Source organism: Eretmochelys imbricata, chromosome 8 (assembly GCF_965152235.1).
Source record: "Eretmochelys imbricata isolate rEreImb1 chromosome 8, rEreImb1.hap1, whole genome shotgun sequence".
Classification (NCBI taxonomy): Eukaryota; Metazoa; Chordata; order Testudines; family Cheloniidae; genus Eretmochelys; species Eretmochelys imbricata.
Window position 1 is genome coordinate 31,073,292 of NC_135579.1, and position 21,921 is coordinate 31,095,212.

General features: G+C 40.0%; 1 protein-coding gene across 1 annotated transcript in view; it reads left to right on the plus strand.

Annotated features, from left to right (window-relative positions):
• DOCK2 (dedicator of cytokinesis 2) overlaps positions 1–21,921 on the plus strand; it is a 505,601-nt gene that overhangs the window by 442,610 nt on the left and 41,070 nt on the right. Inside the window, exons 34-41 of the mRNA XM_077824538.1 lie at positions 520–605; positions 7,989–8,145; positions 10,226–10,266; positions 11,596–11,686; positions 12,798–12,917; positions 15,455–15,544; positions 16,926–17,030; positions 19,732–19,873. Coding sequence (XP_077680664.1) covers positions 520–605; positions 7,989–8,145; positions 10,226–10,266; positions 11,596–11,686; positions 12,798–12,917; positions 15,455–15,544; positions 16,926–17,030; positions 19,732–19,873 — 832 coding nt within the window. The remainder of the gene's footprint in view (positions 1–519; positions 606–7,988; positions 8,146–10,225; positions 10,267–11,595; positions 11,687–12,797; positions 12,918–15,454; positions 15,545–16,925; positions 17,031–19,731; positions 19,874–21,921) is intronic.

The window sequence follows — 21,921 nt, forward strand, 5'->3', positions numbered from 1 at the left end:
ATGTGTCTAACTACAACAAATTTTAATTCCATTGCGCGCGCGCTCTCTCTCTCTCTCTCTCTCTCTCTATATATATATTGATTATTTTTGCTATTTTATATTTTACTCATTCCTAGTAAAAATGTACAGTGGCCTGAGAGTAACCAATTGTATGAAGGCATTATATTCTATAAATTTGTTCATTCAGAGTAATCTGGAATAAAATAGCTCTGTTTCACTTTGAAGTCCTGTATCTCAAGCTAGGAAGCGGTTTGGAAACCTATAATGCAAATACTTCAAAGGTATCCTTCAGGCACTATAATAATTTGTGCTAGGGAAAAGTTATTTAAAGAGTGTTATTTCAAGAGTGTTATTTAACTGGAAATGATTCTTCCATTTAAGCCTGAAAAATGTGATGTGTTTGTCATGTCAGTTTAGGCTTTATTTGACCTGTGGATATCTTGATTTCTCTTACATGAATTTTCTCTTTACACATGTATTGTGCATTATTCCATGTTTTGTCTTTTTCCCTCCCTCAAGTTTGAAAATGAAATAATTTTAAATTTGGACCATGAAGTGGAAGGAGGACGTGGAGATGAGCAGTACATGCAGCTGTTTGAGTCAATGTAAGTTCATGAGAAAAATACCTAATGACCCATTTCCTTATCTCTTTCTACCCCCAAAACAAGTAATTTCATTGAGAAATAAATCCATTACACAGAATCCAAGTAACGGCTATATAAGATGAGACTACGAATAAAGCACAGAGTGCATCTGTTTTAGTAAAACTTAAATGGTTTTGCCCATTGAAATGTCAGTGGGTTAATTTTTGGTGTATTTTCCAACAGCTTAATTTCTAAGAAAATATAGGTAGTTGATCACTAAAAGAGATAATTGTTCCTGTTTAACTCAAACGGATCAGCATACCCTGGATCAAGGATATTCAGGAATCTCATGGGTGGTGTTTTTTTTTTCTTTTTTAGTTCTTTTGCATTCCCTTTCCTGTATTTATTTCACATTGTATATTTTATCTTTGACAAGGCATTCATGCCCGGTAAGAATATGGCATCTCAGGCTATCTTCTTACAGTTCTCAGTACTCATAAGGGCACTGAAGGAGAGTATGCTTAGTATTTCCAACATTATGCTGTGATTGAGAATGGCAGTGACCATAATTTCCTGCAATTTAATAGGTATAGTTCCAGTAACTCTTTATGCTTGGAAGTACCTGGCCTTTTTCTTTTGGCCATCCATATAGAAATACTATCTCAAGCTTGGGACATTTGCGGTTTCTCATTTGAGCTGTTCAAATTCTGTTTCAAACTTGCATAGAATTTGAGTCATAATTACTTTGAACTGCTCTTCCTGCAGTGCCTTGCTTTCACTACTTGAAAGATGTTCTTGAAAGTACGTCTACTGCAAGAAGCTTCTTCCATGCATGTATTTTATATTTAATATGTGATTGTGGACTTTGTGAACTTTTTCTGAAGTCTATGTTTTGTACAATGGTTTCCTTAGAAGCAGGAGCTCATTTCGCAAGTCAGCTTCCAATCCATGTGAGTTTATACCATCTGAGAACTTGGCCTCTGTTAATCTCAAAATGTTCCAGTACTGGTTCTCCATTGACAACCTTTTTCCCCCAAACACTTCTCATTTAGTGATCAACCCAGTACATCCTATATTATCTCCAAGCAGCATTCTGAATAAAACACTTAATTCTGATGAATTTGCTAGGATATTGTAACGTGCCCCTAGATCTCTGTGAGGCTTTCTTGTCTGGGGATTTTTCCATTACTATGCAGGGGTCCCACAGAACTCCATTGTATCTTCTATGTAACTAAGCACGTTCATCATTTGTTTATGTTCAATTTAAGGCTCTCATTTTGCATAGCTTTTCTCGTGGTGTTGATTTTTTCTCTATATATCCGATCATCAACAGTTACTGCCACCACATGCAGATTAACAAAGATCTGAGGCAATATTAAAATGAAGTAGTTTAAACTTGTATATATCACAGCAGGCTTTGAGAAAGAAGAGGTTTTGCTTTTTCTCTATAGAGCTGGACTTCCCAACATTAAAAATACTTATGCATTTTGAAGTGTGCTGAAACTGACAACTTCAGTATGTAGGTCTGTTACCTAATGGTCAATAGTCTCACCTGGAAGGTGAGGTTTGTTGTAAAGAAAAGAAGCATTTCCCAAGTGACTTTCTTGTGAACGCCCCAGAGTTTTCTTGACATGTGGAATGACTTTGTCTAGCAGGTTGCAATCCCCTTTGTGACACCACTGTAGAACTATGCCCCTGGATTCACTGCAAGACTGATTTTCCTCCATTATTACTTTTTCCAGAAAAATTTGTAAGGGTTTCAATGACCTCACTGTTATGGACCCTTCCAGTCTGAGCAATTCACGTGGCTTCCTTTGTGCTGTTTAGACAAAGGTTTGGCTTTATTCTGACAGCAGGTGTGATATGTAATACTGTTAGCAAGAGACTGATTTTTATTTCCTGGCCCCAATGTCATGAGATGGGTCAGAGTTACAAAAAGGTTTTATTCTTACATATGGTAGGGGTCAGTATCCACAGCTGGTATGTCGGTGTGACTTGGCTGTCCATCATGATTCCTTATATCCAAAAAAGACAAGAGGAGAGAATTAGTAATGGAGGTTTGATGTCCACTCTGACGCCACATTCCAAACTCAGCAATGTAATGTGCTTAATAATTAGAGATGAATTGTTCATAGGGCAGCATCAGGTGAGGAAGGGAAAAGATGGCTATGAAAAACTCACAAATTAAAAAAAAGAAAAGGAGTATTTGTGGCACCTTAGAGACTAACCAATTTATTTGAGCATAAGCTTTCGTGAGCTACAGCTCACTTCATCAGATGCATTCCTGTGCATCCGATGAAGACTAACACGGCTGCTACTCTGAAACCTGTCACAAATTAAAGATAGTAAAATCTGTGTGTTTACATAGAATTTTTAATCTGGGGATTTCAACACAGTTTACCCATCTGAAAAAGAGGAAGGAGAACAATGTGATATCCACGGTAAGTGACTTGCCCAAGTAAGATGAGTTCATAGTAGCAAAGGATAGTATTGGAGAATCCTGACTTTTAGTTGCCTCATTCAATCACTAGCTGACACTCTCTCCCATATTTTGGAAAACTCCAGGAAAGGAACTCGTTATTGAAATAACTAATTTCAATGATTAAGAGCAATCATTTTTCTTTTAAATTAAAAGAATTACTTTACTTTTTTTTTGTTTAAGTACACCTATAAAATACTTCTGAAAAGCTTTTGAAAGTCCTCTTTAGAAAGAATTCCATATTCTACAAAGGTTGTTAAATAATAACACTTGGAAAAATATTTAATAAAAATATAAATTTCAAAGGAGCTTTCTTAGTTCCAGTATATAACTCATACATTTATGCTTTATACCACATTCAGAGCTTGGAAACCCTCACTGTAATTACTACAGTAGACTACAGAGTAGCAGCCGTGTTAATCTGTATTCGCAAAAAGAAAAGGAGGACTTGTGGCACCTTAGAGACTAACACATTTATTTGAGCATAAGATTTCGTGAGCTACAGCTCACTTCATCGGATGCATTCAGTGGAAAATACAGTGGGGAAATTTATATACATAGAGAACATGAAAAAATGGGTGTTACCATACACACTGTAATGAGATTGATCACTTAAGATGAGCTATTACCAGCGGGGGGGGGGGAACCTTTTGTAGTGATAATCAAGGTGAGCCATTTCCAGCAGTTGACAAGAATGTCTGAGGAACAGTGGGGGGTGGGGGGGGAAATAAACATGGGGAAATAGTTTTACTTTGTGTCATGACCCATTAGGTGCCACAAGTACTCCTTTTCTTTTTGCGAATACAGACTAACATGGCTGCTACTCTGAGACCTAAAAGTTGCAATTCTTCAACAAAAAAACTTCAAAAACAGACTCCAACGAGAGACTGCTGAATTGGAATTAATTTGCAAACTGGATACAATTAACTTAGGCTTGAATAAAGACGGGGAGTGGATGGGTCATTACACAAAGTAAAATTATTTCCCCATGTTTATTCCCCCCGCACCCTCCACTGTTCCTGAGACGTTCTTGTCAACTGCTCGAAATGACCCACCTTGATTATCACTACAAAAGGTCCCCCCCGTCTTCCCGCTCTCCTGCTGGTAATAGCTCACCTTAAGTGATCACTCTCCTTACAGTGTGTATGGTAATACCCATTGTTTCATGTTCTCTATGTATATAAATCTCCCCACTGTATTTTCCACTGAATGCATCCGATGAAGTGAGCTGTAGCTCACGAAAGCTTATGCTCAAATAAATTTGTTAGTCTCTAAGGTGCCACAAGTACTCCTTTTCTTTTTACAATAGACTAGTTATTCTCAAGGGCAAAAATTTTTAGAAAGAGATGAATGTTTCTGTGGAGATATAATAGATAGAAGTGACTAGATTAACTGATATTTTGGGCTTTGATAATATATAGATTCTTAGAAAATGATAGAGCATTAAAATATTTCAGCAGGACATTTTTCAAAGTGCTGCAAGTATTCTATGATCTGGCTGAATTTCAGGATTAAACTCACCAGGTTACAGAGTTTTGTCCAAGTCTCTTGCTTGAGATTTGGGATAGGCCAAGATAATTTGGAGGAGAGGAAAGTGATCAGGAACAGTCAACACGGATTCACCAAAGGCAAGTGATGCCTGACCAATCTGATTGCCTTCTATGATGAGATAACTGGCTCTGTGAATATGAGGGAAGCGGTAGATGTGGTATATCTTGACTTTAGCAAAGTTTTTGATATGGTCTCTCAAAGTATTCTTGCCAGCAAGTTAAAAAGTATGGACTATATGGTGGATAGAAAGCTGGCTAGATTGTCAGGCTCAACGGTGATCAACAGCTTGATGTCTAGTTGGCAGCCTTATCAAGCGGAGTGCCCCAGGGGTCGGACCTGGGGCCGGTTTTGTTCAACATCTTATTTAATGATCTGGATGATGGGATGGATTGCACCCCCAGCAAGTCCGTGAATGACACTAAGCTGCCGGGAGAGGTAGTTATGCTGGAGGGTAGGGATAGGGTCCAGAGTGACCTAGACAGATTGGAGGATTGGGCCAGAAGAAATTTGATGAGGTTCAACAAGGACAAGTGTAGAGTCCTGCACTTAGAATGGAAGAATCTCATGCACTGCTACAGGCTGAGGACCGACTAGCTAAGCAGCAGTTCTGCAGAAAAGGACCTGGGGATTACAGTGAATTAGAAGCTGGATATGAGTTAGCAGTGTGCCCTTGTTGACAAGAAGGCTAATGGCATATTGGGCTGTATTAGTAGGAGCATTGCCAGCAGATCTAGGGAAGTGATTATACCCCTCTATTCGGCACTGGTGAGGCCACATCTGGAGTATTGCGTCCAGTTTTGGGACCCCCACTACAGAAGGGATGTGGACAAATAGGAGAGCGGAGGGCATTGAAAATGATCAGGGGGCTGGGGCACATGACTTACGAGGAGAGGCTGAGGGAACTGGCTTGTTTAGTCTGTAAAAGAGAAGCGTGAGGGGGACTTTGATAGCAGCCTTCAACTACCTGAAGGGGGGTTCCAAAGAGGATGGAGCTCAGCTATTCTCAGTGGTGGCAGATGACAGAACAAGAAGCAATGGTTTCAAGTTGCAGTGCGGGAGGTCTAGGTTGGATATTAGGAAACACTATTTACTAGGAGGGTGGTGAAGCACTGGAATGGGTTACCTAGGGAGGTGGTGGAATCTCCTTCCTTAGAGGTTTTTAAGGCCTGGCTTGACAAAGCCCTGACTGGGATGATTTAGTTGGGGATTGGTCCTGCTTTGAGCAGGGGGTTGGACTAGATGACCTTCTGAGGTCTCTTCCAACCCTAATCTTCTATGATTCTATGAATTTGGGAATGTGAACCAAAGTTTGCCATAAAGATTCCTTGGAACTTTGTGCAATCTAAAGGCAGAGGGTTTCACACGGATCTAGTGGTATTAGTTTTCCCAGAACTCAATGCAGCCAGCCAGGTGCATTTATTACCTAACCAATAAGACAATGACGTTCCAATAAGACCATGTTGTTTCAAACTTCAGTATTTTTTTGCCTCTGGGATGGCAAACAGTAGAAACATACTGATTCATCACATGATTTTTCCAGCATTTATCATCTAGGAGTAACATCCATAACCCATATTTATTACACTGTGGATTATGTGATAAAATCAGTTCATGCTTTGAGAGTAAGATTTAGTGAGCATAATTTTGCTTTCTGTTTCATGAGTGTAAATCCAGGGTCACTTGAAGGAGTAAATGCTGGCTAAGTGCAGAATTTGGACAATTATCAAAATCCTCTATTTAGGAAGCTTCCGAGCATATTTTTATCAAATCTAGAATTTAAAAGCTGAACTATACTCATCCCTTCATCTGAGTAAGAGCCCACTTCTTCCATCACTCACACAGCATGCAATTTACTTTTTCTTAGACGTGAAAAAATTGAGCTGAGTTTTGATCTTGAAATGGCAATCAGTTGTGAGATGCACACTTTAGATGGAAAGTACCATTCTGTTGTTCAAACAGTGGTGCCCTGTAGTGTTTGCTTTCCATTGACATAAAGCATTGTAGAAGAGAGAATGCAGGGCATGCTGTGTTCTGTCCATTTTTGAACTTAAGAAAATATCAGAAATAAACATTTTAAAACAAAATAGCTGAAAATCCCTACTCTCTCACCTATCAGGAAGTGACTTCAGGATTGTCTTTTTTTAGTGATGACCACTGTACATAGTGTCCTTTGGTAATGAAATAAAGTGCATAAACCCCACAGCCTTCTGACAGTGAAGTAAGTATTTAGATTGGAGAAAAAAAGACTTGAGCTCTTCGGCCCTCTCTTAAAACACATTTTTTAAAATTTGAACTGCAAAATGAACCCCCAACTTGCCAAAGACAAAACTAAAATCAGAACACAGTGTGAATTATCCAACTTGTATTTCTCTCTTTCTTATATACAGACATATCCTCATGAGAGCATTAAGCAGGAACTGTCTCAGGTTACGTCTACACTGCAATAAAAACTTGTGGCACGGAGGCTCTCACGATTCCGGGCTAAAAATTGTGGTATACATGTTCAGACATGGGCTGGCGCCTGGCCTTGGATGCCTTCCACCCTAGTAGGGTTTCAGATTCCAGGCTCCAGCCTGAGTCCAAACAGGTACACTGCAATTTTTAGTCCCCTAGCCTGAACCACACGAGACAGAGCATGCTGTGGCCATACTGCAGGTCTTTTATTGCAGTGTAGAAGTACCCTCAGAATGCAGTATATAAACATTTTGTGTGTGTGCACCTGTGCACCACTCCTTTATAAGGGTTTGGTCTCATGTTACCTCCTATCACGTATGCTTGTTGAAAAGAAATGTTTTGTTTTACTTCATCCCAAAAAGTTTGTGTATTTCTGAAATCCAAAATGAGGTGTACTTCTATAGTCCTCATGGATTATGTTACATGCCTGTAAAATGTCCTCGTGGAGTACAGGATAGAGCTGGAATTCTGTTTTGGTGTCTAAACTCACCCAACCAGCTGGTGGTGGTGTGGGTGACACTATTCTCGACTGCCACAACATCCCACAGCAATCCTCTCTGGCTGATGTCAGGACTCACGTAGAGGGAGGGTTTCTGTAATGCATTGACTTTGCAAATAGTAAAGGGGAATGGAAATAATCGGACCCTGGCAAAGAACATATGTACACACCCTCGAAATTGTATTTGTAGACAAGTGAATATTCCATACTTTGTTTGTTTGGACTTGCTCCCCAGCCAACTTTTAGATGTGTAGATTATCAAATCACAAAGGAAATCTCAAATACACTCTATGCCTGTTTTATGATCAATACTGTAATATAGTTATCATCATTGTAATATAGTGTTTGCCCCAAAGCATCTCAGCTCAGGGTGCACCTGTTATAACATCACCATAAAGCAGTTTTCTCTCTTTGTTTGCAGACTCGTGGAATGTTCTTCAGAGTATCGGGACATTTCCAAGACAGTTGAAAATTTTGTAAACCTAGTAAAAGGCCTTTTGGAAAAGCTGCTGGATTACCGAACAGTGATGAATGATGAGAGCAAGGACAACCGCATGAGCTGCACTGTCAACTTATTGGTATGTGCCTCCTTTCAAAATAAATTATAAAAATGGAGAAGGGGTTCAAAAATCTCCTCACCACTGGTGAGTGTAAAGCTTGCCCAGGGAAATGAGTGACTTAAGACATCAATTTATGCAAAGTGGAAGATTTCAATTTTAAAAATATGTTCTACCTTTATGTTGTGGGAAGAGCCTTCCAAATCTGAACTGATGCAGTGTTGTTTTTCTGAGTCTGCAGACAGCTCAGTGCCACTGCTGCTGCTCATAACTTTGCCAGGCAGCAGCAGAATGAAATTCATGCTACTCTGGCCTGTCTAGAAATATTAGTGAAACTCATACAATGCTACTCTTGCTGCTGCATGGCAAAACTCTGAGCAGCAGCAAGAGGAGGCACTGGAATTATTCACATGAAGGAAAAATCCATATACACACTCAACCCTCCCACTCTCTCCCATCCCAGCTAGGGAACAGATCAAATATCAGAGAACACTTTCTTCTGACCTCCTCAAAGCAGCCAAGGACTGGTGGGATAGAGCTGTGAAGACCCACCCCTATTTGTAGCCAGCCAAGAGGCTCTCCTTTCTCAGCATCTAACATTAACTGGCTCAAGGAGAGGAGCAGGCTTGAAAGTACAGTGGCCTGTCAATTGGAGCTAATAGCTGTGCTACAGAGGAATTTTCTCCATATGCAATCCTCTTGTAAGTCTGTGGCTACACTGTGAGGCTTTTAGTGACACAGCCGTGCTGCTACAGCCATGCCGCTGAAAGGTACACAAGGTAGCTGCTGTTTCTCGGCAGGAGTGAGTTCTCCTGCTGACAAAAAACTTCTATCCCCCAGGAGCAGCAGTGGCTTTGTTGCAGGAGAGCATTCCTGCCAACAAAGTGCTCTTCACACTGGCACTTCTTGTCGGTAAAACTTTTGTTCATGTGTGCATTTTATTAACGCCCCTGAACGACAAAAGTTTTGCTGACAAAGTGCCAGTGTAGACATAGCTTAAGCCACCAAATGAGTTCTCTCAGTCCTATTTCTCTGACCACACCCCTCCTGCTGGCCTCCCTGGCACACTCTCCTCTACAGCACACAACACATTGCCCTACTTTCTTAAAAAACAAAGAAATCACTCTACAAAATACGATCAACCTTAACTGAGTTAAACAAGTAAGAAATGCTGCGTTTAAATCATCAAGAGAGGAGAGAAGCCAGTAAATTGCACTGGTAGCAAGGGGCCAAGTGTCTGAGCTTGATGAAGCTTACTCGTGAAAACAGTCCCACTGAAGCCTGTGACCTTGGTTCTAGGCTACATTCACCACTCAGTCTTTTCTTTGGTATAAAGGGGTTGGATAGTAGCTGGATTCCAGGGAATTTCTCCAAAAGCCATAGGGCTGATATAATGACCTATGCCGTCCCCGCTCACCCTCCCCCCCTTTCCATTGGCAGTCCCCAGTGAAGGGCATAGGCAGCGAGGAAGATGCTGTGGTTGGAGTGTACAATATTCCAGCTATTCTCTAACTAGTCCCTTGGGAATCATTTCTAACATGGGCATATGTTAGAATAGTCCTAAAGGCTGCTTTAACTTACACAGGAAACCAAAGTGGCCCGCAACAGTCTGCCCCCATTCCTGAACTCTGCCTCCTTAGAGACATAGTTCAGAAGTATTTGTTAGATCTATCATTATCAGAAATCCCAAACCCTTTTTAGTAGCTAACTGGTGGAGCATGTAACATCAATGTTTGCCTTTGGATAACCCTTTTTTCCCTTTACAAAGAAAAGGGCCATCACTAATAATTGTGATAGTGAACTGGAAGATGCTATGTATGGTTGTGCTATAAAGGAACTAAAATGTTGATTGAAGCAGCCATATTATCAGGTTTTAATTGAGAATGTTTTGTAAATAATGCATACCACAAACTGTGATATTCATAATTTAAGTTTTAAAATGATAATGATAAAATGTGCCAAAATACAGAATTATGGTCTTCTTTCTGCAGTGTTTATACTATTAAAAAGAAAAGAATACTTAGCATGAGGAATTTTGTCCTGAAAAGTATTTTAATAACAGATATTGGAAACTAACACTGTAATCATTTCCCTCCTCTAGAATTTCTACAAAGATATTAACCGTGAAGGGATGTATATAAGGTATGGTAATTGCTCTATTGATTTTTATTTAAAGAGTGCAGTAATATTCCTTTTATGCACACTGTCTTCAGCATACTACATGGATTTGTGTTATGCCCTTGGTAGCTCATCATGCACAATGAGTCCATAATATTCTTAGGCTCATTTATACTTTTTAATCTATTTTTTACTTAGCTTTCAGAAAGTTGGAATCTATTGTAAATATTCATCAACAGCACTTTATTTTCCAGAATAAAGTTTATTTGAATGAATGATTGCATTCTCTTTAATAAAGAAAATATAGTTGGATGTGAAGTTGGAGGGAAATCATCATACATTTACAGAGAGACAGAGAAACCCTTTCCAGTTTTGTAGTATGTGCTCAGACTACAGCGTGTGCTAAATAAGCAGCACTACATACAATTACAAGTTGAATAATTTTCTGCTGGAGATATACACACACCAGCAAAACTTTTCTAGCATTACCTGACTTTATGTTGTCTCTAAGCTTACTTAGGTCCTTAATTTGTCCCCCTGTGCAGGGAAAATCACTACCTAGGCCACACTTCCCCTCCCTGTAGGTGGAGGAGATGTGGCTGGGCCATGGTTATACCCACCTATTGTAACAATAGACCCTTGGGGCCACTGGCAGTTGGTATATAATTTAGAGCAGCCTGAAGGCTGCTCTGACTTATGCTAGGGACCCGTCTTGGTGATAGCCAGGTTAGGATTGGAGCAAGCCACCTGCACACCATCTCTATGCTCTTCTGTGTTGTACTGTGTTGTGTACTCCTTAACCATAGCGGAGGAACTGGATCAAATTTTTTTTGCTTACTTTAGTCTTACCTGTGGCATTTACATGTGTAAAATGAAACAGCCACATAAAATTAGGGCAAAATAGCACAGCAGAAAACAATTAACAATTTACATAACAATGGCAGGTAGTTGGCAGCAGTCAAAAGGCAAACTATTTTTGATAATACTCCAGAGTGCACCCGGGTTTGGAAATGCTGGAAAATGTGGATCAAATGTGTTTGTTACACATCTCAGTTTTACCCGCACAGGTGCAGGCATGGCAGTTACTCTGGTAAAGGTGGCCTGATCGTTAGCCCTACGTTTTTGCAGATGCTCCACAGCACAAAGGAAGCTCAGACAAATCTAATGGCCCAGACAAATGTTAGTTAATTAATAGCTTCCCCCCAAATAACCTTGAGATCTCAAAGGGTGGTTACTCCATAGCATCTTTCATTCTTTCTCTGGAGAGTTTCACTGTGGGTGCAAGCCATTCATGCATTTTGCCAGAACACTACGTATATTTTTAAACTCTGATTTTCTTCCCCTTTGTAACAGATACTTGTATAAATTGCGAGATCTTCATTTAGATTGTGAGAATTACACAGAAGCTGCATACGCCCTTCTGCTCCACACCTCTCTTTTGAAGGTTAGACTACTGAATTCACATTTGAATGTATACAACGAGCTGTCACAATTTTCAGATTTAGAAATGTGTGTATGTGTGTATAATCTGTTTTAAACAATAAATCAAAGACTTGTATTAATTATTTCATTAGTAGCAGTCTAATTTCCTGGTAGTTGCAAATACTGAGACATTTAATGACAATTAGAGCATACTTCCTGAGAAGAAATACTAGATGTTCTCAGCTGATGATTTAAAATTATGTATCGGTAATTAAAAATTGTGACAAAAATAGTTTCACCAAATAATATAAAGACAGGATGTGTGACTTTTGGAGCAATTTAAGCCTCCATAATTACTGCATTTTTTTCTGACCTTACTGTACTCACAATTTCCGAATTAGGGCTCGATTGGAAACCTACATATAATATTGGGCCATAATTAAATTTGCCCCTGGCAGCTACTGCAATATGGACATATTAAAATGTTCATTTTAAATGACAGGGGTCATCTTTTCAAATTTTTCCCTCTGCCTGTTTTCTTAACTAATGCTTAGTTTCACTACAATCCAGTTAAGAACCTGATGTGACCAATAGAGCTGGTTGGAAACTGTAATTCTGTTCTATGGGATATTCTTTTTTTTTTTTTTTTAAGTTCTAAATTGGCACAAAACCCTCAAATTTCCAGAGAAATGAAAATTCTGAAAAATTTAAATTCAGGACCATCAAAACGTTTTGTTTAAATAGTGACATTTCAATTCATTTTGTTTTACTTTTATATTATATTAATCTATATTACATATACATACTACATTAATATTTTAATATGATAGAAAATCCGAAAAAAGAATTGAAATACTCTCAGAACAAAATATTTTGACTTTTCCGCAGAGCATTTCATCAGAATAGACATGAATCTGTATTACCTGCATTTTTCAACAGAAAACTATTCCATCCAAAAAATATTGACCTACCCTAGTTACCAACATGAAATAGTTATTCAGATGCATGTTGAAAAATTTGCATCCTTGCTGTGGCATTTCCCTGCTCTCTGGATGTTAGGGAACTACAGAAGAAACTTAACATTTTTTTACTTTGCCTCCAAAAGTATGTTTTCTCTAATGTTTTTCTCACAGTGGTCAGATGAACAGTGTGCACCTCAAGTTATGCAGACAGAATTCCAGTATTCACAGACCCATCGACAGTTGAAAGAAAACTTGTATGAAAAAATTATAGAATACTTTGACAAGGGAAAGGTAACTGCTTTAACATTCTGACTGTGTTACTTCATGCAACAGTGGCCTTAAGCAATCATTTTATTATACCAAAAAACATCTCTTTGGCTACTGGGTAAAATCATTTTGGAAATGTGGTTCATAAGTAAAAATTTCATCTAAAAGGAGATTCAGTATAGACAGCTTCTTTTTAATAAATATGTCTTATAAATAAATATAGAAAGGAAGAAGGCTAATGTTTGTAACTGACATCCAGTCTAGAAAGTCTATTTCTTTCTTAGCTCAGGCAAAACAATGGAATAGTGTATGTTGCCCAACATAAATAAAATAATTACAGACATGCAATGCATTTTCCATTAACAAGAAACTGATATGGTTCTTATTTTTCCAACACACTGTCCTCTTCCTAAAAAAACACAGGATCTCAGAAAGACAGATGTGGTTTTAGACAAGTGGTCAACACACAAGTCATATATAGGCCACTAAATACCTTTTTAAGGTCCTGATCCTGCACCTTTTGATGTCCAATAGTAAAGGTCCTTTTGACTCCATGATTGAACCTGTCCTGGGTGCTCCACTCACTGCTAGTCTGGCACCTCCTCTTGGTCACTCTGGGGATTAGCTCTTGGGGCAGATGCCCCCTTCCCCAGTTTACACACCATCCCTCTCTCTGTCTCGCTCCAGGACCCATAGCGACCTCTTTGTGACTTAGCCCTCCAGCTAGGTCACTCAGCCTTCGCCCTTCCCAGTTACCAAAGTCTTTCAACATCTCTCTCTGCACTAGCAGTCTCCCCATTCACTGCCATGCCCTCAGTGGCTCTTAAGGGAACCCAGGACTGTCCTCTACTCTGGGTACTAGTCCAAGGGCCTTCAGCTGAGCAGTTCTGGGCTTTCCTCTCTCAGCCCTCTCTACTCCTTCCCTGGACTGCTTCCTACACTACTGGGTTCCTATCCTTCCTCTGGGTGAACAAGCTCCAAACCCTCTTCCCAGGGAGTGACTGCCCTTACCCAGAAGCAGCTATCTTGCTTATAGGCCCCACCTGTTCCTGACCAGCTGTGCCTGCTTACAGTTAGTTCCCTGCTCCCTGCCTCCTTCTCCAGGTTCACCCTGTGGAGATAATAGGTCTACCTGGCCAACTCAACCCCTGTCAATCCTGGGTGGGGTCGACACCCCATCACAGAACCTTTGAAAACGAGAATGAGCAAAGCACTGGACAACATAAAGTAGGGAATAATTCTGCAGTGGAAAACACTGAACACGGTGACCCTGTAAGTCCTTTCTTACTCTGTCTGGTTGAAGGTCAGCTGATATATAGCAAATACCATTTCTGACCTTCAAAAGAATGGCTTCAATCCCACTTGTTGAATGATGCAGTTCACCTACAATGACCAACCGTTGCTCCTTTACTTTTTCTTGTTCCACTGTTTGTCCTGAGCTGATACCAACTTGTTTCCCCAATGTTAGCCTTTCAGACAGGAAACTTCTAGTGTTTCTGCACTATCCAACTACTATACTGTGGCACAGACTGTGCAGTGCTATTTAACCGTTACTAGCAGTCTGTCTATATGCATTTGAAATAGTGGCTGTGTAACAATACCTCTCCATGCACCATAACCCTAGATACACAATAGCTTTAATTTTCCACTTCAGCCAAGCTATGCTTGGACAGATTGCTGCAGGCAACTGGTTGTACCTCTCTGATTCAGGGCTGCCCAATCCAAGTGTAGGTTACAGATGTGCAGGACTGGCCCCAATTCATGAGACTGGCAGTGACTTTATATCAGTGGAGGATCAAATAGAGCAGCGCTCTCCCTGCCATCCCATCCTGAGCATGTTCCCTCCTTTCCCTTATCTGGGCTGGGGTGAGGGGTGTATGGCGCAGAAAGTAGTGGAAAATCTTTCTGCAGAGCGGGAGTTATCCACCTGCTGTCTCCAGCTGCTTTAAAATCACTTTGTGAGGCTTACAGCAAAATGCCCTTAGCAGACTAGAAAATCTGGCTCTCTATGTCCATTGAAGCATGCCTGCCTTCCTTCCAGTGTTTCTTCTTGAGACAGAAATTATGTTGTGAGGAATGAAATAAATGGCTGTCTCATAGGCAGGCAGTGGTTTGGTCTCAAGATCATTTAGTGGAATAGGACATTTCAACTGAGCAAGGACTACTTTGGAAGCATAGATTACAGGATTGAGCCCCTACGAAGCACAGTATAATAAGCATGGAGTTTGTGTCTGAGCCCTTGGAGATGCTGTACCTATGTTTGGAGGATACTGAAAGGTCAGGTGATTTTTGGCGGTGTTCTCGTAACTGTACCGGAGACTCACTTGTTCCTATCTATAATGAACCATAAAATATTTTTACTCTGCACATTAAGCTGCTGTCCTGGAATTATGGGTGCCTTGAATCTTCCATTCCATACTTGCGGTTAATAAATATCTGCAGCTTAGAGATAGCCTAATCAATAAGGATACATAGTTAAACAGTGGTTCCTTAAAACCTTATTTGTTGGTGTTCAATTTTACCTGTGTAATTTTACTTTAGAATATGTGGTTACTTTGCAGATGTGGGAAGAATCAATATCCTTATGCAAAGAGCTAGCAGAACAGTACGAAATGGAAGTTTTTGACTATGAACTTCTAAGCCAGAACCTGGTAAGAACATACATGGCCCTCCAAAACATTTCAGGAACATAAATGAATATTTTTGAACTCTCAAATGGTAGATAGGTAGACAAGTTTTTGAAGAGTCCATAGGAATTTGTTATCCATATTGATTTTTAGATCATTTCACGTACTTTACTTTGTCACCGATCATACCTTGATACCAAATTAAATAATAAAATTTCTGTGCTAAAGAGCCTTACAAAAGTGGTTAATTATTATATATGTATGTATGCATATTTAATAATTTGACACTATTCTAGAGATAAGATGAGATGAGACCAAGCAAATCCCAGGAGTCATTACCCTGCATTAATTGACTTGCAAGGTTTAAAAATTACCTAAAGGATACAGAATAGCCTTGTGCCCTTTTTTTGTTCTTCTTTATGATGTAGAAAGAAAGGTTTAAAGTATTCCCTCTCCCCGCATATGCTTTTGACATTAGAATTTCAGATCCTGTCAAGCCTGGAAGAGTCTGTGGTGAATGGAGAACTAGTGAAGTAGTGCAATCACAAGAGCCAATAGAATGAAAGCTGAGAAAATGAAAGAAGACAGGATTTTTAGGCCGGCTGTTTAAACACTGAGTGTTTTGTTTTTTACTCACACATATAAAGAAGCCTTTTTTGAAGATTTGACACTATTGCCATTTCAGTGAAGGTGTTAGACACCTTCCTGAAGCTTCCAGGGGAGTAAAAACTTGATATTCCTGAAATGTTTAAGGTGAAAAACAAATCTGGAGGAACCCCGACCACTCTTCAGACATGCACTTTTTCAAACTTCCTCCATATGTGATAAATCAAAAGATTACAACCCTTATTTTAAAAAAATCTCTTGCAGACCACATTTACATAGCCTAGACTCAATGCAATGTTATACTTGAGGACACAGTAAATAAAATGAAGCACTGTTCTCAACTCAGAATAGCATACACATGTCTGCCCCTTATGCATGACTTCTAGCATTATGCTGAACAGCTGGCCCAGTCCTCACCAAGCTACAGTAAGGACATGAAACATTTTCAAGTTCATTATCTCATTAACCTTATCAGTGAAGTTCAGCTAGCTATGATGGATCCTACCTAGTATAATTCTGAGGTGTCTGACAGCTTGTTTCCACGCTTGCTCATTAGGGATATATGTGACTTTGCATACAGTTCATTTTAAATTGTTTAACCCCATTTAATTTAGCTGTGTATTATACTTACATAAACAATTTATAAAACAATTAATGTGGCACAAGAAAACTGTGTAAAGAGTGACTGAATGCTAATTTTTTTAAAAGATATCCCAGTAATGAGTTAAAATAGAAACCATTTTCCTTGAAGTATTATGATTCTGAAACAATAAGACTGAGATATCATTTTTGATTTCAGATTCAACAAGCTAAATTTTATGAAAACATCATGAAAATTCTGAGGCCTAAACCAGACTACTTTGCCGTCGGATATTATGGCCAAGGATTTCCCACATTCCTCAGGGTAAGTCTCTCTATGTATATTTCTCCTTCAACTTTTTTTTATATACTCATATAAACACCACTGCACTGTACTAGTAAAAATGTAGTTGGTCTCTGGGGAAAACTGATCTTCATTTAATCCTGCATTGACACTAGATTTCACAATTATCTGAAGTATTATTTGTTATAATAGCACATTAAAGCCTTCCCAGATGGAAATGCTTCTAAATTGATTTATTCTGATTTCCCTTGTAGACTAGAATACCCTCGTAGTAGTAGTGATGGAGTAAAAAGGCAGCATGCTGTATCCTTACAAGATATTATAAGTAGGCAGAGGCTGCCCAAATTTTACATATTTCACAGACAGACTAATGAAGGCACGGGTACCAGGAAGTAATGGAATGATGTTTGGAGTTCATATCAAAACTTAAAATCTAGTTCATTTTCACACATACTTGTAATTTTTTGTAGCTCTCATTATGAGTGAACAAAAGATGACACCTGAACTGCTCCTTAGCTATACCTGAAGCGTGCATGTCCACACTTCTGGGGGCTTGTCAGAGAAATAAGAGATAGTGCATGGATGATATAGTTGGTGGTGGTCCTGCTTTGAGTAGGGGATTGGACTAGATGACCTCCAGAGGTCTCTTCCAACCCTAATATTCTATGGCACGCTTAAGTTAAGTCTACAGTGCTCTAGCTTGCTGCACCTAACTGGTCGTGTCGACCCTGAAGTTGCGCACTAAGGGTATATCTACACTGCAGTTGCTAACAAGCCTCCCAGCCCACACAGACAGACTGGTGCTAGCTCCACTCAGGCTAGTGCGCTAATAGTACCACGGATATTGTAGCTCCAGCAAAGACTTGGGCTAGCCCCCCGAGCTCAGAGGCAGGAGGTTGGGTGAGCCTGAGAATAGGAGTTGCCTGTTCTGTCTGTACCTGGTGAACCTCACTGCCTGACTAGTTCAGATAGGTTTACAGCCGCATATCCTGGGCTGTTTGTCTTAGACCATTTATTTCCCTCTTACATGGTAATACTGTGCAATACAGGCTTACAGCAAAGATAGACTCCCCTGCCCAGGCTCACCCTCTGAGCTTCCTTCTGAGTTCCTCCTGAGCTGCCCCTTGTATTCTCCCCAATTACTTTGTTAGCCCTGTGATTGTCACCTGGGTACTCACAATCCCCCACCAGAAAATGTGTAACTGCCCTCACCTGGGCCTGCAGCCTTCCCCAGGTAGCACCCTGTCACACTGCCATATGGCCTGTAACATCCACACTTCTATTTTTAGTGTGCTAACTTGAATCTGTCAACCTGCGCTGGATGTATTGCTCCCAGCTGCAGTGTAGACATACCCTAAAAGTTCCACAGTACACTTTGATGTATTGCCTATAGCTTTGGTACTGCCCACAGCAATAGGTCAAAGCGTATTATGGAGCTTTTGGTGTGAGGTAGCAGGATCTGCATGGCAAGCTAGAATGCTGTAGATTTACACCTCAACTTGCCACACACTAACTCTCTGTATAGATGGGCACTGAATCAGCACTACTGCCTATCTAAATGCACATACACTCATTGACCCACCCCATGCTTGTTCACCTATTGTTTGCCTTTTTTCATTTTACAACCACCATCTTAGAACCTCAGTCGAGAACCCAAATAAAAATAGGGATGTCAAAAGAGCTCAAGATACTTAGGCTCCTAAGTCCAATTGAACTTCACTGGCATTTGGCAGCCTAATTCTCTTAGGTTTCTTTGAAAATCCCAACCAACATTTCTAAATTTTCAGTATCACGGGACTTGTCTTGACTCTGAGATGCTACCAGGACAGGTCTTTCTGCCCATGTTCAGTATTATTGTGTTTGTCAAAGCATTAGTGCATTGAAATATTCACCACTGTCCAGAGTCCCTGTCTCAGTAAGTATACCCCTCACATAGGTACATTTGGTGTACTTTAAGGTACTATGGTAGTTCCAACATAGCTTGAAATACACCCTCATGCTTGAGTAGCAAATGGAATGCCTCCCTTCACCAGTTCAGCCTTACAGACTGGTTTTTTGTGGAGGACATTCAGTGGAACCCCTGCAGAGGAGAGAATTTCACCTTATTTTTAGGTTTTAGGTGTTGGGTATTTAGGCTAAAGATTTGACTACTCGCCTTTATTTAATTTAATATTAATGACATTTCCCCCTGCTTCAAAAATTAACACTGAATGGGTGTGTTTCATATAACTGTAAGGACACCTGCCTCTTTCCTTCCCGATCTCGTCACACCAAGTACACTGAACAACAGATGAGAACTCCTTGGAATTCACTGTGCTGTAAATTAGAAGTTTATAATACTGGGGAGAGGAACAGGGAGAAGAGAGGTTATATGTATATTATAAAGCAAGTTTCTTTCATAAAGGGGAAAGAAGAAAAGGAATTTTAACAGTTTACCCACCTCCCCATTTCCTGTTTAGTTACTACTGTAAAGGCACATTCTGAATTCAGTCTTTTTTTCCTCTTTCTGTCTCGCAGCATGAAGTATTTTCTTTGGGGGAATCAGTGACAATTTCCTGGAGCTAGTGGTAGTGGGTTAGAATCAATTATTTATATTTCTGAAACAATTAGAGGCCCCTATCAGGTTCAGAGACCCCACAGTGCTAGGCCCTGTACAAACACACACACAGCCCCTGCCCCAAAGACCTTCCAGTCTAAGAAATCTAGTATTCGTCTCTTGCAGAACAAAGTGTTCATCTACCGTGGGAAGGAGTATGAGCGGAGAGAAGATTTCCAAGCACAGTTGATGAGCCAGTTCCCAAATGCAGAGAAGATGAATACCACCTCAGCCCCTGGAGAGGACATGAAGAACTCTCCTGGTCAATGTATCCTTAAATATAGGAATTTACAGAATAAGGAAAAACTTGTTTTGTCAAGGGAGTCTGATAGCAACACTGTTGAAGTTCATGGTTCCTGTGGATCATGGTATGCAGCGATGGCAGTCACTGTTACTGAGGTTGGCTCTAGGGGACTTGATCATTCAAAGTTGTGAGTGTCTCTTGAGGTGCTGAGCATCCTCAAATCCTCTTAACAATGAAAAAACAGAATCAAGCTGCTTTGCTTGCCTGTAGATGTACTTGGTTCAGAGAAAAGGGATTTTGCCAGTATTAGTAAGCTGATGTGGCTTCAAGACATACAAGGCTGGATGGAGAAAAGTTGTTCACCCTTGCCACAGAGGGCAGGACAAAAGACAATGGATTCAAACTGCAGCATAGCAGATTTAGATTGAATCTCAGGAAAAACTTCCTAACTGCAAGACCAGTAGGACCACAGAACAGACTGCCTTGGGAGGTCGTGGTAGCTCCTTTACTGAAGGTTTATGAAAGGAAGCTGGATAGTGTTGGGTATTTTAGACACAACAAATCCTGTGTCTTGGCAGGGGGTTAGACTAGATGAATCTTGCAGTCCCTTCTAACCGTGTGATTCTAAGGTGGAGCTATGTTAAGAAGGAAGGTGCCTACAGGCAAGGGGCTCCTGTACAGTAGTACGGTGTAAATCTGTTGACTGAGGCAGTGCAGCACTGTGAACTAAATCACTATAAAATGATTTTATGGAAAGGCATGTGTTCAGCATGCGTGTGCAGTAGCATGTACACAACTCCCATTAATGCGAACAGCAATTGTATGTCTAATTCCCTTCACACCACACTCAAAACAGATTATGTACACTTTTTGTGGGTAGGACTATCTCTTAGTCTGTGTTTCTACAACACCTAGTACAATGGGTGTCTTGTGCTGTTGTGGAACGTCACACGGCAATCAATGGTAAAACTCCCATTGGTTTCAATAGGAGTGGAGTTATGCCAACATTGGTGGGTCTTAAAAATCCCACCCTAGAACTTCAAAAGTTTTGGTCCGCAAATATTTGCGGGTACATATGACCAGTTGGTTTGGTTTTGTTTAAACTGGCTAACTTGCCTAAGTACACTGGTCTGAACTGGAAAAGGGAAAGGAAGAACAGTGAGGGATTAACTAGAGGATGCAAATGGAAGAAAAATATATTATGTTCTGAACTGGTAATAGATAGAAACTGCACTGAACTTGAAAAGAGGGTGAGGCTAGCAGACGTAACCTGTGTGGAACAGACAAAATAAGATAAGCATGATGTTCCACTGACCATTAGTTCAGTCAAAATCTGTAACCTGCATTGCTCAAATATTCCTATATTCTTCATGGGACTGAACACCAGCAAACGTTTTTTTTTTTTCCTGGATGTGCAACAGATGCACTGTATGACCTTGAGCAAGTTGCTTCTCCACTTTGTCCCTCAGTTGTAAAAAAGGACAGTAAGGATTTTTACCTCACAGGAAAACTGTGAGGATGGATTCCTATTGTTTGGCAAGCACTTTGAGAGGCTCAGTTGGAGGGCTGTCGGTGCAAAGTGGTGCTGTTAAATACAATTCATGCATTTGTTCTGTCTGTAACATCAAATGTTATGAACAGCTAAATTTAGCTAATTCATGTGCTTTCACACCATATCAGTATTATTTACATCTTTCCAGTATTTCTTGGTTCCTTTCATTTCCATGATATTTCTGAATTATAGGAAAAGACAATATTTTGTTGAAATATCATAAATATAAGTGTTTATTTTGTACTATGCTTTTTAATGACCTGACTCAGTGTACTTAGGCAAGTTACTGAACAGGATCCTAAAGTCTTGTAACCATTATGCATATCTTTTAAGAATACTTCATAACTGCTTGTCGAGATATCATCTGTTCCTTTCTCAGTCCCCAACACTCAAGGGGGGGGAGCACTTAAAGAGAAGCTCTTATTGTACTTAATGTACCCTCCACCCTCCCTTCAAAAAACATACTTTAGCATACAGACATGTGATAGCTTTTGAAATCCACCCCGCCTGTGGCTACCTG